The 15,700-nt window shown below is 35.9% G+C and overlaps 1 protein-coding gene and 1 long non-coding RNA gene across 2 annotated transcripts; one reads left to right on the top strand and one right to left on the bottom strand.

Moving 5' to 3' along the window:
- Positions 349-1,071, top strand: LOC18767748 (40S ribosomal protein S16). Its single transcript, XM_007201808.2, has one exon. The coding sequence runs from the start codon at positions 422-424 to the stop codon at positions 857-859; it is 438 nt and encodes a 145-aa protein (XP_007201870.1). The 5' UTR covers positions 349-421; the 3' UTR covers positions 860-1,071.
- On the bottom strand, positions 4,707-5,515 carry LOC109950724. The gene is made up of 3 exons (XR_002273026.1): positions 5,369-5,515; positions 5,086-5,118; positions 4,707-4,880 (listed from the first exon to the last, which is right to left on the bottom strand). It is a non-coding gene; the product is annotated as an uncharacterized LOC109950724 (long non-coding RNA).

Genomic DNA, 15,700 nt, shown 5'->3' with positions numbered 1-15,700 from the left:
ATAGGTAAATGCTCTTAACCACTTGAGCTATAAGTACCTTACACATGCAACTACTTTTTGTTAGTTATATTAACGGAAGTCACCATTTGTCTTCAATAAGGACACTTGCAATTGTTTAGGTATCAACTTGGGACTAAACTCAAAAAGTAGGGTGCAAATTTGTAATGAACTCATTAACATTTCTGTTGTGTGTTGAGATTAAATTTGTGGGTGTGTGAATAGGTCCCCGTAACATTTCAGCTCGAACAAGCCCATCAGGCCCGCTTCATTCAGCCCAACATTTTGCCTATTGTAATAGGGCCCACGAAAAAACCCCCAAGACCATCATATAAATACCCTCACTTACGCGCACTTACCCCACTTTCACTAGGGCTAGGGTTTTTCATTTCGCGATTCAGATAGCACAATCCAAACCCTAGCAATGGCGGCTCCTGCAATAGAGTCAGTACAGTGCTTCGGCCGCAAGAAAACCGCGGTGGCCGTGACCTACTGCAAGCGTGGGCGAGGCCTGATCAAGATCAATGGCTGCCCAATCGAGCTCGTCGAGCCGGAGATCCTCCGCTTCAAGGCCTACGAGCCTATTCTCCTCCTGGGACGACACCGTTTCGCTGGAGTCGACATGCGCATTCGCGTCAAGGGTGGTGGTCACACCTCTCAGATCTACGCCATTCGCCAGAGCATAGCCAAAGCTCTGGTCGCTTTTTACCAAAAGTATGTCGATGAGCAGAGCAAGAAGGAGATCAAGGACATCCTCGTTAGGTACGATAGGACCCTCCTTGTTGCTGACCCAAGGCGCTGCGAGCCCAAGAAGTTCGGTGGTCGTGGTGCTCGTGCTAGGTTCCAGAAGTCTTACCGTTGATTTGGGGAAAGCAAAAGCTGGACAGGTTTTGCGTCGTCGTTTTGGCTTTTGTTTATGGTTTCAAGGTTATGGCTTTTGTTTTAAGGAGTTGGATGTTAATTGGTATTTTATAATTTCTCAGAATTTTGATCATGGAAACTCTGTAGTTCTTAAAGTATGTTGGAGTTTGAAATGTTATCATATTTCTATTAATTACGACATATTTCGGTTAATTACTGTGTTGTGGTTGATGTGGGAGATTTGAAATGTTAGCTTTGGGCATGCTATTGTGTTCTACGTTCATATGATTGATGCTAAATCTCTGGAATTTATGGGTCTTGATTGTGCTTCTATTGAGTGAAATTTAGTTTGGTTTAAAAGCTTAATCTTTACTGTTTTTTTTTTATTGGTATAGCTCCTGATGCTTTATCATTTATATAGTGTCTTTGTTCTAGGCTATGTTGTTCCCTGGTTTCGTCTTAATTTGTCACAATAAGTTGATTAGGTCGAGAGCTGCAATTATGTCTGCGTGGTTCTTGTTTGAGACTGGATGGTTGGTAGGTGTGGAAGCCTTTTGTATTGTCACGGGGATTTTTTCAGACCCTGCGATTTGTGTTTTATCCTCTCGTGTCTATTCTGGAGTTACCTTTTCTGCTCTCTATTTGTTGAACCGTAATATCATCGAACAAAATGTTTGGTACATAAATTGTTTCCCTTCACTAATTTGACCATGGATATTTGTTATGATTGATGAAGTGATGTGTGTTCTTATTTAATCTTTAATCTAGTGAGTCAGGCTTGGAATCCTATAGGCAGAATTTATAATGACTTATTTTTACAACTCAATGACTGTCTTTTACAAAATAGTAACCAACATATTAGAATGGGTTGGTTCCACAGTAGTTTTTCATAAGAAAGGAAAGCAGTTTGAAGCCCTAAACTTTTTTGTTTGTTTGTTTTCTCCTTCTAACAATGACAAGCTTAAAACCATAGCATTCGATCCTTTTTGACAGAAATCTACGCAGTCATTGATTTTTTTGTAAAATCATTTTTTCATCGGTTCTCTTTAATCGTGTAGGTAGGTTTACCTTGTTTGGGTTTTAGAGGTCAGTGGTTCCAATCTTAATGGCATGGTTCTGTTCTCTTTGCTATTTGGATGCAGAAAGAAAGTGTTTTAATGACAAGTAATTGTGTGCTGATTCTTGTTCTAAATATGATTGAGTTGGGAATGGTGTTGGTCACTGCAGTAGAGGTTTTAATGAATTGCTTTGATTTAGACCCAAAGAATCATACATTCATATTTATATATGAATGCAAAAGCTTTGTGATCTAAATCCCTTGTATGCAAGCCTTTGTTCAACTTGTCGATGACAACATGTTTTCGTTCTACCCGTTTTTATTTTGCCTGGGTTGAATCCAAGTTTAAAAAGCCTGAGGTGTGACTGCTAAAGGAAATTTGTATATTTCGAACAGAAAAAAGGTAAACGATCTTGAAATGCTGCAAAAATCCAAACTATTGAAATCTAATATTTTAGGGATTTGTAAATAAATCATAATACATGAACAATGTCTTGGAATCTCAAAATTTAGGCGGTTGCATGGACTTTGTTTCTTAATGACCCTAGGAAAAGGGCAAAAAATAAGAAGTCTTTTTCACTTGTAAGTTGTAACAGAGGGTCTACGAAATGCCTAAATAAGAGACTTTTTTTGGTGCATAAATAAACTCAAATAATGACAGAAAATATAAGTAAATGATCGCATTTATTTAGGAATGAAGGATGATCAGTTCCTTCAAGTGTATATCTCATTCATTCTGGATCAAGACAACAACAGGTTAAAGTTGGTCCTTCCCCATAAGGGATACAAAGAGCAGGAGAGGAAGAGAGGCCCAGTTGGGCACAGGGGCCAGCACAGTCTGTTTTGGTCTGGCATGATGCCGCAGGAGGCCATACACAATCACTAGACGGATCTTTGATTCCAACACCGACCAAAAAAAGTTGGAAGAAAAAAAAGGAACATTGTTATGATATATACATTATAAAATTTTTTTTTTTGCTCAAGATGTATGTTCTCTGTTAAAAGACGGATTTTGTATCAGTAAGTGTTGAAAATATATCGATAACATGTCGATCTATTTTATTATTGACATATTATCGACAATGATATCAACATTCATATGCAGTCCTTTAATAAAGAAGTAATATCATACAAGGGAAAGAGATTTCCAAAGGGCTTGTAGTTTCAAAAGCTAAGAGCATTCACACCTACAATCGAGATATTGTATTCAACTTAATCATCTCTTAATTATTTGTATATAAACAACAAAAAACAACACACAAAAGGTAGAGGGAGTGAGATTTTACCATAGCATTGAGCAAATACAACAACAGAGATGAGGAGGAAAATGCCAAATTGAAACTTGGGCGATGCCATTGTTTTGTGAATGACAGGAACCAAGTTCTGTGTGCTTATATAGTGATTGATTGATTGGTTGAAGAGCCGAATGTTTGCTTTAATTGCTTTAATGTAGTCACTAAACATTTTGACCAAAATTAAATTTTCTTTGATAGTTCAGGGTTAGATGCAAGCTTTTGATTAATTAAGTTTTCATTTTTGTTTTTTTAATTCTCTGTTAAAATTAAATTAATTAAATCTGGGACGGCCATATCATTTGAGATTCAAATTTGGTGTAATTGCTTAAAATAAAACGAGAATTAAACATATTTAATCGGCAAATTTCCATATATTCAGAATTGTCTTGAGGTTGGACTTAATTTTGTGGCTGCTTCCATGTAAAATTGTATCACATTAAACCCTAAGTACATGATGATATAAGTGGTTCACCAGTTCTCAACCTTGAAAATAATTGGAGAATTAAGAAAATCAAATAAATATGGCCAACAAAGAAAGAGTCACAACAAATGGGTTGTTGGGTCGGTCGATGGAGGTCCCCCCCTCCCCCCGAACCCACCAATTAATACTGATGACCATCAATTGATTATAAATCATTATCATGATAAACACTAAACTTTGAGTTTATATTTAATTTAGAAATTTATAGGTTTTGATCTTAATTTAGAAGGCTTACTAAGACCGACGGGTCTGGTGCACATTTATTGTTCATCTTGATGTGAATAACGACTCTTCACCACATATGTCATAATCGGAATCGTTCATTTTCTAAACCAATGTCTAAAATTATTATTTTTTAAATCATATTTAATAGGTATTTCATAATTTCTCAGAATTTTGATCATGGAAACTCTGTACACTACCTAGAAAAATGTGCTAAAGGCACGAATTCTATTTGTGCTCTTTATGTCCAAAAAAACACGAATAATTGTGCTCTATAAAAATACCTGCGGTGCAGCCACTATGTATTGGTCGGTCCCTTGTATAGGAGTTTTCATTGCTTATAGAGCACAAATTCATCACTTTGTGTCAGACATTTAGACCACAAATGAAGCATATTTATGCTTATATTTTGAGTAAATTTAGGTTTTAGCTACAAAAAAAATTTCACTTTTGAAAAAAGCCAAAGCTTTTTCAAAAAAGACAGAAAAATCTCTCAACTTTCAAACTAAAGACATGCAAATATATAGAATTTTTTAGAAAATCTAAAAATAAATAAAGGCAATTTTATCTATTTTGGGTTCTTTTAGAAATTTTTTCTCCTTTGTCTTTTCCAAACTCTCCCTATATTTTGACAATTGACTTAGATGGTAGTTTGGCCCCACCTGCACTCCATCTCTTGTCAGCAGCTCTTGGAGAATGTGAAAAAAATATTTTTATTCAATATGGACACAAATTTCTCAATTGTGGCTAAAAATGCAAACTTTTTTTAAAAATTAAAAAAAAAAAAAACTCAGATACCAAAACCAAATAAATTTTGTTAAATCATTCTTTGTACAACTATAAGTATCAACGTATTTTACAGATTTACAATAAAACCCCCATAATTTGCAACAAATTCCCTTATGACAATAGCATCTTCCAATCTCCAGATATGCTTTCTTCTTCCAATTCCCCACATCTTCTTTATCTTTCCATTTCAAAATTGCAAACAATCAGATTCAGATTCAATGAAGAAATCAAATAAAGCAAATTTAATTGATATCGAAATATTGAGCATAACAAAATTCTCCAAGAAATAGCAATTGTAGTGGAAATACCAATAACAAAAGCAGAAACAAGGGAAGTATAATATTAAACATGGGAAATAGCAGTAGTAGATGCAGCATACTCACCAAGAATTTAGGCACTCCATATCTGGATAAATGCTGCAAAGAGTGAGAGGAAATCAATGTCAACCAACATTAAAGCCTCAAAGCAAACAAGGGTCCTACAGTTGGTTTTTTTTTTTTTTTTTTCAAATAAAAAGAAGAAGAGTACGAAGGTAACAATAATTTTCTTAGGGATTCTAAACAAAAATTCAAAACTGCAATAGCACAACTTCAGGAAATCCCAATCGAACTCAAAATCAATTCATAAAATCATCAATTGATATCAAAATGCATTCTTAAAACTCACCTATAAACAACAAATTTCATCCCCTAAGAAAGAAATTAATTAACATAAATCCAGATTCTCATCTCAGAGCCAAGAAGAAGATAAACAAAAAGCTAGAAAGAAAAAAAGAGAGAGATGGAGACGTGTAGAAAGAGGAAGAAGAAGGAAAAATAAAAGAATTTAAAAAAATGGACAAAATAAAAAGAAAAAAGAGGCGTGCGTTCCAACCAAAAAAAAAAACAATGATATTTATCTTTAGTATCTTTAAGGACAAACTACAGTAAACCCCCCAACCTATAGGATCATTTACGAGTCCATACCTGATTTTGGGGACATTTACGAGTACATACTCAGCGTTGCGAAAAACTTACAATTTGCCCCCTCTGTTAACGAGATCGTCAGAAAATCTGCTATCTGCCTACGTGGTATTTGTGGGACCCTTTTTTTAACTGAGGTGGACTCCACATAAGACATAAAATAAATAAAATAAATGAAAAACAATTAAAAAATCTAAAAACCAAAAAAAAAAAAAAAAAACTCATCTTCTCTCTCTTTGGGTTTATCTGGGCCAACATTTGGCCAATGTATGCTAAAATATGAAAACTATGAGAGAATATTTGTTTGTGGGAATTTTCTCTGTATTCTTCTCATTGTATGAGGTCATATTTATAATACAACAAAACCTGAATGGGCAAGTAAATAATTTCCTAAATCTATTTACAGTAAGAAATCAGGAATTAAAGTAAATCAATTACAATTATAATAGGAATTCTTGGTGTGTAAGGAAAGTAAGTCAAGATCCATAAGTTACGCCAACACTTCCCCTCACGTTGGTGCATAGATGTCGCTAATGCCTAACTGATCAACTGAATTGTGGAATGCTTTACTGGAAATCGTCTTTGTCAAAATATCCGCCAATTGATCCTCAGATTTCACAAAAGGAAACTGAAACACTTTAGCCTCAAGCTTCTGTTTGATGAAGTGTCGATCCACCTCAACATGTTTAGTACGATCATGCTGAACCGGATTATGTACAATGGCTATAGCAGCCTTGTTGTCACAAAAGAGATTCATTGTGGATGTATACCCAAGTTCAGTAAGCAACTTTCTTAACCAAAGAAGTTCACAAATCCCTTTAGTCATGCCTCTGAACTCGGCTTCTGCACTGGATAAAGCTACTACATTCTATTTCTTGCTCCTCCATGTCACCAAATTACCTCCCACGAATGTGAAGTAACCCGATGTGAATTTTTTATCTGTTACATTACCTGCCCAATCTGCATCTGAATAACCATCAATATTTAGATGACCATGCTTTGAGAACATAAGTCCTTTTCCAGGTGCAGACTTCAAATATCTAAGTATCCGAAGAACTGAATTCATGTGGTCTTCACTTGGAGAGTGCATAAATTGACTGACAACACTCACCGCATAAGCAATGTCTGGTCGAGTATGTGACAAATAGATCAATCTTCCCACTAACCTTTGGTATCTTTCTTTGTTAGTTGGAACTGGATCCGGATATTCTCCAAGATGATGATTCTGAACAATTGGAGTGTCTGCAGGTTTACAATCTAGCATTCCTGTGTCTGTCAACAAGTCCAAGACATATTTCCTTTGAGAGAGAAATATGCCTTGCTGCGATCGAGCCACCTCAATTCCCAAGAAATACTTGAGTCCACCTAGATCCTTCATCTCAAACTCCGTAGCCAGATAGTCTTGTAGCTGTGATATTTCCTGTTTATTATTCCCAGTAATAATCATAGCATCAACATAGATTATTAATGCTGTTACCTTCCCTTTTCGATATTTCAAGAACAGAGTATGATCTGAGTTGCACTGTTTGAAATCATTGTTCTTCATTGCCATGGTGAACCGTCCAAACCATGCACGTGGTGACTGTTTCAATCCATACAATGCTTTTCGTAACCTGTAAACTGTTTCAGTCTGAGTAGTATTATATCCAGGAGGAATGTCCATGTACACCTCCTCAGTGAGTTCGCCATGTAGAAAAGCATTCTTTACATCAAACTGGTGTAGTGGCCAATCCAAATTAGCTGTAAGGGACAATAAGACTCTGACGGTATTTAACTTTGCAACCGGAGCAAAAGTTTCTTCATAGTCTATACCATAGGTCTGTGTGTACTATTTTTCCACAAGTCTTGCCTTGTATCGCTCGATAGATCCATCTGCATTGTGTTTTATAGTAAACACCCATCTACATCCGATAGTCTTTTTTCCTCGTGGTATAGTCTCCAATGTCCAAGTCTGATTTTTCTCAAGAGATTTCATCTCCTCTTTTATAGCTTGGACCCACTTAGGATCTTTCAATGCTTCAGAGACCTTGGTTGGAATATAGATAGCAGACAACTGATGCACAAAAGTCTTGAGTGGTTCAGATAGCTTCTCAGTGGATACATTATTTGCAATTGAATACTTGGATGTCTTGCCAATATCAGGTGAACGGTTTGGTGGCTTCCCACGATTTTGCCTGAAAGGTAATTGATATCCAATAGTTTTATCATCTAAATGTACAAGTCTAGTAGGAGTAGTTACCTCAAGGATATTCTCAGGAGATTGGTCTGTTGGTACTATTGAGTTAGAAGAGGGGTCTTCATCTTGTTGTTCTGTATTGCCTGTAGGTGTAAGACTCGGATCAGAAATATCTTCGCATGGATCAGGTGGGTCAGGCAATTGATCGCTATGAATGGGCGATTGGTCGCTTTTCGACTGAGAGTAATCTCGTGCTCCAGACTCGAGATGATCAATCATTTCTGTACATAGAAGAATTTCTTTGTTTTCCAAGTTGCTCCAATTCTGCTATTCACTTTGTATCTCCCCCTGAAGTGTAGAATTGGATGATGGGTCATGGAAGAACAGCTCAGATTCCAGAAAGGTCACATCCAAAGTGACATAGGTTCGTTAGGTAGGAGGGTGATAACAACGGTAACCTTTCTGATGAGTGGCATAACCTACAAAAACACAACGAAGTGCACATGGATCAAGTTTGCTATGTTGATTTTTGTGGAGATGAACGAAAGCCACACATCCAAAGATTCGGGGTGTGAGTACCAAAATAGAGGGCAGATGTCTGTGTTGCGCAAGCACCAGTAAGGGAGTTTTAAAGGTCAATATAGCAGAAGACATGCGGTTGACCAGGTGAACTGCGGTGACAATAGCATCATCCCAGTGATGACGAGGAACATGAGCACCAATCAGAAGTGCTCGGGCAGTTTCAAGAAGATGTCGATTCTTTCGTTCAGCAACACCATTTTGTTGCGGTGTCTGAGGACAAGTTGTCTCATGGATAATTCCATGTTGTTGGAAGTAGGTCTGAAAGTCATGATTGACAAATTCTCCACCATTGTCTGAGCGAAGAATCTGGATTTGAGCATTAAACTGAGTTTTCATCTGTTTGTAGAAGGACTGAAAACGGAAAAACACTTCGTTTTTATTCTTTAGCAAATAAAGTCATGTCATCCGTGTACAATCATCGATGAATGTGACAAACCATTGAATACTAGAAGGAGCAGTGATAGGCGAAGGTCCCAAGACATCAGAGTGAATTAACGTAAATGAAGTAGTACACTTGTTCGTACTCAACGGGTATGACACATGGTGACTCTTGGCCAAAATACAAGTATCACATGTGAAGTCGGAGTCCTTGAAACCTGAGAATAAATTTGGTATAAGATGCTTCATATAACTAAAAGACGGATGTCCCAATCGACTGTGCCACAACCAAATTTGCTTTTGTTTGCTATCAAAGGGATGTGTCACACTGTTAGCCACGCCGAGACTGAAGTCATCGACATAATATAACCCCCCTCTCTTAGTACCACGACCAAGAATCTCCTTAGTGTGAATATCCTGAAGCAAACAAAAACTCGGGTAAATGAGTACACAACAATTTAATTGTTCGGTAAGTTGACTAACTGACAACAATTTAGTGGATAAAGATGGAACAAGTAAAGTATTAGACAGTGTGAGAGAGGATGAGAGTGCAACAGTGCCAACCCCTGTCACAGGATAAGTAACACCATTGGCATTTGCAATACAGATTCGTCGAGGTTGTGTAGTATTCAGAAAATCATCAAGATCAAACGTCATATGATTAGTTGCACTAGAATCAATTATCCAGCTCCTGGAATCAATCTTATTAGAAGTATGGAATCCATAACCAGTACTATTACTGGCCATATTGCATTGTCCTCGATCTGTAAGAGTAGCCCACCAATCGAGGTAGCTAGGCAGTGTAAAACAAGTCTCACAAGTGTGTCTCGGATCACCACAATATGCGCAATCTGGTCCATGTGTCGGGGTTATTAGTCGAGAAGTCATAATCTGTGCAACGGAAGATGCATAAGATACAGGTTGAGTAGGAATTTGGATCGGAATCTGGGCCTGAGTTGGGGCCGGAGTCGGAGTCGAATTCGGGATCGGGGTCTGAATCAGAGACAAATTCGGGGTCGGGGTCATCATCGGAGTCGGGGTTGGGGTCATCTTCGGAGTCGGGGTCGGGGTCGTCGTCGTCATAGTCGGGGTCGGGGTCGTCAAAAGAGGATTCGAATTCTGGATCGGGTTCGGGGTCAAAGTCTGCATATGTAGGAGCTGAGCCATTTGGGCACTCAACTCAACGATGGTTGGTTGAGAATAAGAGAAGAAGTCGGTGATGCTACATCCATGAGGGTTGAAAAAATCATCAACCCCCATAGCGGCGGCGGGGGTTTGAAATCAGAGTTAGCAATTCCAAGATCGCCGCTCTGATACCATGCTAAAATATGAAAACTATGAGAGAATATTTGTTTGTGGGAATTTTTTGTGTATTCTTCTCCTTGTAAGAAGTCATATTTATAGTACAACGAAACCTGAATGGGCAAGTAAATAATAAATTTCTAAATCTATTTACAATAAGAAATCATGAATTAAAGTAAATCAATTACAATTATAATAGGAATTCTTGGTGTGTAAGGAAAGTAAGTCAATATCTACAAGTCACGCCAACAACGTCTTCCTCAAAGTTGGAATTGAGTCTTTGCTCTTGTTCGTCCCCTTCGTCTGCAAGTTCTAGTACAAAGCGAACCAGAACCTGTGTGCTGGGAACGCCTTGTCTTCCCAGATAGCGAAGAAGAAGCTACAGACGATCCTTTGAGCCTCGACGACAATGCCGCCAATCTTCCATGGACCTACGCCAATCACATCGAAGGATAGTCCTTCGATTACTTCGTGAGGAGATTTGCTAGCGAGTTTGAAATTGACTATAGCCGTTTCTCAATCGCATCGAAGGCCAATCCTTCAATTACTTCGTGAGGAGATTTGATGACGCCATGAATTCGCTGCCCAAATTGAGAAGGCTCGATCTGAGCTTCAACAAGCTCGTTGGGTCACTTCCAAAATTGCCCCCCAATTCGCTGAGAAGAATAATGCCTGTGAACGGCCTCTTGTTTTTCTCTTCTTCTGTTATGTTCGAGCAACTTGCAACGAAGAAAGAAAGTAGAACCATCTGCCAAATTAGTGATTTATTTATTGCACAGTTTGATCTTTTTTTCAAACCCTCCTCTAGGAACCCACGCCACACACCCAGCCAACCCCATGAACTTCTGACCCATCTTCCCCTTCAAAAAACCAAAAAACAAAAAACCCAAAAAAAAAAAAAACCCAGGCCAGTCGCCATAACCCACCAAACTCAAATCGATTTCAAAACCTAATTTGTACTTGGTCAATTTATTGATCAAATTCGAATTTGAATTCAAACCCTAAGGTTGCAGAACACTAAAAAGCCCCAATTTCAGGCTTCGCTTGATCAAAGGAGGATATGTAGACTCCGAAGTTTTAATTTTTGGTGCGAACAGAAAAAGCGAAACAGTTTGTTTTCTACTTGGGTGGGGGAAGAAATCGGGGGGAAGAAATCTGGGAGGTAAAGAAATTGGGAGGAAGGGGGAAGAAATCAGGAGAGAGAGAATCTAGGTAGGGTTTTAAATTGTTTTAAAAATTTTAAATTTAATATGTTAATATGTTTAATTTTTAAAAATAATTTAAAAAGTAAATTTTTTATTAGTTTTTTGTCCACATGGAATCCCACGTCAATTAAAAAATGAGTCCTACAGATGCCACGTAGGCAGGTAATGGATTTTCTGACGATCTCGCTAACGGAGGGGGCAAATTGTAGGTTTTTCACGACGTTGAGTATGTACTCGTAAATGTCCCCAAAATCGGGTATGGACTTGTAAATGACCCTATAGGTTGGGGGGTTTACTGTAGTTTGTCCTATCTTTAATCTATTCATTTTTCAATGAGATATTTGGAGAGGAGCTTCTACAGGAAGATAGGCGCCTTTTTGAAAGTATTTTATTTATATTTTTTTATGAAGATTTTTGAAATTATTCTAGACAGAATTTAAAGAATTTGTGCTCGATAGGTCACCTAAAAGGACACAATTTCAGTATTCGTGCTCTATAAGCAATTATATTTTGAAATGTGCACGGACTTACTTAACCACAAAATTCAATATCCGTGCTTAATACTATGCCATAATATTTAAAATAATGTGTGCATAAGTACCAAGAAATATGTTTTTTATTGGTAAGTAAAAGACAAATAATATTGTATGGTTGTAATTTGTAAGCAAAATGGCACAAAAGTAGATTTTTCGTGGTTACAAAAGCTTCAACTATTCTTACACTGAAGTGACAAACTCTATGCTAATATGATAATTGGCCACAAAATTTGTGCTTAAACTACTTAGGCACAATTATTTTTTTTCTTATGTTGGCATTGGACACAAAACAATTGTGTCTTCCTTGTATATCACACAAATACTACATACCTATGTCAAATGTGATTCAAAATGACATGAACCTCTCTTTTGTGCTCTTTGGATTGTGCTTTTAACCCATTTTTTTTAGTAGTGGTAGTTGTTTAAGTATGTTGGAGTTTGAAATGTTACAATATTTTAATTAAGCAAGACATGTTTCGTTTAATTACTGTGTTGTGGTTGGTTTGGGAGATTTGAAATGGTATTTTTATAAGTCACTTGACCACGGAAATTGTACGATGCTTATGTTTGTTATGAATTGATGCTTTGTATTGGTTAAGCTTGGAAGTTGTTATTGGTATGATGATGAGCCGATTACTTTTAAAAATAGGTCGTTAGCTTGTAATTGCACAGAGATTATGTCAATAGAGGATTTAGAAGCCTATTTTTAAATGAATCGTTTCACAAAAAAAAAAAAAAAAAGAATTGTAAGCCAATATGTATTAAAATTTATATTGACTTATTTTTACAAGTCAATGACATCTTATACAAAATAGTACACAATATATCAGAACTGGTTGGTTCCACAGTAGTTTTCAGAAGAAAGGAAAAGGATTTAGAAGCCATTAAATATTTTTGGTTTTTTTTAATAACAATGACATTTTTATTAATTTTATTTGGGGTCAACTTCCAACTTTCATTAAACAAAGACTTAAGGGAGGTTTGGACTGGTGCAAGTGGCGCTAGCGCACATGGCCCCTAATTTTTATTTTCTTTATATTATATAATATTAATATTATAACTATTGTATATATACTTTAGCGTGTTACATATTAACAGACAAGTGTTTGTAGCGGAGTTGGCTTTTTAGCTCGCTTCTCATTGAAGCCATAAAAAAAGGGAAATGTCAAAACTTTAACAAACCAGCAGCAATATCGTTTTGGGGATGTATAAAGATCTCAGGAACGGCCCTGCAAACGTGAAGAAAGCAGCGTGTCTTCCTATAGAGCCTCCGCCTTTATTATTCAACTCTTCAATGTCTACAAGAGGAGTGTAATGTCTCATGTTAGTCAAAATATGCAAGTTGCCGTTGTGACAATTCCCAAATTTTTGTCACAACTCTCAATGCAGTGAAAGGAGTTCAGAAGTCTTCTTTTCTTCTTCTCTTTTATATTTTCCTTGTTCACATTTCTTCCATGGAAGATCACCTCATCACCAAGAACAGAAGCAGAAACTCTCATACGATGGAAGAACAACTTTGTTTTTTTTTATTTTTTTTATTTTATCACCACTTGGTCATCACCTTACGTTAATACAATCCATATAGAAATTGAACTATACCAAACTCATTCGAATTAGATACATTTTGATAGCAATAACATTTTGAAGTTATCTAACACCAACTACAAGTTAAATAGACGAGTAAGATCAAAGAAACTATGGTCGACGTACCAAGTCATAGGCATACAAAACTTCATTGCAAGTCCTAAGCCATGACCTACACTAACCCTCTGGAAATGCAACAAAACCTCCCAGCAAGGAACTATCAAAACCCCTTTTTGAAACTGCCACTGCAGTTTTGGTCCATTCTATCTTTTTTGGCTATGTCTATCATTTGACTTTGGTGGTCTCCTCTCAAATATGACAATCATAGTTGTTCTCCTCCCAAAAAAGAATATAGATATAGTTGGTAACCTACCAAAAATGATACTGTAGCTTCTTGGTTGACGAGGATTTGTATTCGCTGATAATTATTTCAGGATACAAGCGGTATTTATATAAATACACGAGAGCTCCTAATAGAGAAATTTATACAAATATCTAACACCAACTACAAGTTATCATGAAGTGGGATAGGAATCCTTGTGGCAAGGGTAGGAACCTCATAAATCCTCGGATTATTTGGGCACTCCAAATGATGTGAAATACATAAAAATGCATGATTTCTAAATGCAGAGGTTAAAAAATCCTCACTGAGATATCTAGACCCTGTCATTCGTGTTTTATTATCTTGTCTATTTTGGAGTTTCTTTTTTGGGCTTCTTAAATTTAGATCCAAAACGATTAGTTGTTAATGAGTTTAGTCCACATGTTTTTAGTTTTAGATGTAGGTCTTTTGACATTTATTACTTTTTTGTGGTGTCGATTTTACCCTTAGTGGTAAATAAGGAAAATACATTGAAAATCTAAATTTAATGCATTATTTCCTTGTAATTGAATTTCAGAATTTAAATTTTGAATTCTTTCCTTGATAATATTCATAATATATGGATAAAATATAATTTAATCAATGAAAAGTAAAGACCCGCATAATTTACCCATTGATGAGACAAGCACCCACATGAAATTTTGTACCTAACATCCAAGTAAATAGTGTTATTATTGGCTACGAAAAAAATTTAGTGACAAATCGTGTTACTTATGAGTTAAGAACATAAATTAGAAGATTATCTATAAGTTAGGAACATAAATTAGAAGACTACCTATAAGTTAGATATAAAAATAGGCAAATAAAATTGTATGTTACCTACAAAAAATGACTAATTATTATAACATAAATAACTATTACCCGATTTAAGTCATAAGAGGCAACATTGGAATTAAAAATAATTTTAAAAATAAATAAATAAGAAGATTACATCAGAAAATATTAAAAAAGGAATGTAATCCTATGTTGCACAAAAGTCAAAGGACTTATATAAGTCATAAAATTCGAGAATTAAACCCAATTCCTCAATGAAAATTTGTATCTATATCTTTGTTGAACTTTAATACCATCGCACAGTTTTTTGGCACTTGTAAATGTTTGATGCACAAATTGCAAGAAGCCTTCTTTTTGTTATGATTAAAACCTTGCTCAAACCTATTTTCTACACAACCCAATTCAAACTATTCTAATCCGCAATGAAAAAACAAAAAATGGGTTTTCCCCAAAACTCTTTATTATTATTATTATTATTATTTTAAATAGCACATGTGGTTAATATTCTCCTAAATGCATATAATTGCATCGATGCTAAATAAAGAGATTCGGTATCCTAAATTCAATTATATATAATTGCTGAAAATAAAATCAGAAATATACATATTTAGTATGCAAATTTCAACATATTCAGAATTGTCATGAGGAGGCTTGGCCTTATTTTGTGGTTGCTTCCATGAAAAATTGTATCACACTAAACCTTGAGTACATGATTTTTATTTGTTCAGAATAAAAAATCAAATATATGACAACAAAGAAAGAGGCTCAACAAATGGGTTGTTGCTTGTTGGGATGGTCCATGGCCACCATGACCACTTGCTAACATCAATTGATTATAAATCATTATCATGATCACCACTAAACTTTGAGTTTATATTAAATGTATATATTTTTAGGTTGGACTTGCTAAGACCGGCAGTGTGCACATTTCTTGTTCAATTTATTATGATGAATGAATCTTCCCCACATTCAACCGTCGATTGACTAAGTAAACAAAAAATTGAATCACAAAAATGTCATTTTCTTACCAATACTAAACTAGGGTGTTGCACTCATAACCATCTATTTTGTTATCTATTTATTTATTTTTATTGAAATAACGTAGAAATAACTCTTG

Source organism: Prunus persica, chromosome G8 (genome assembly GCF_000346465.2).
Source record: "Prunus persica cultivar Lovell chromosome G8, Prunus_persica_NCBIv2, whole genome shotgun sequence".
Taxonomy (NCBI): domain Eukaryota; kingdom Viridiplantae; phylum Streptophyta; class Magnoliopsida; order Rosales; family Rosaceae; genus Prunus; species Prunus persica.
The sequence above is the reverse complement of the archived record's forward strand: the minus strand, read 5'-3'. Positions and strand labels throughout refer to the sequence as shown.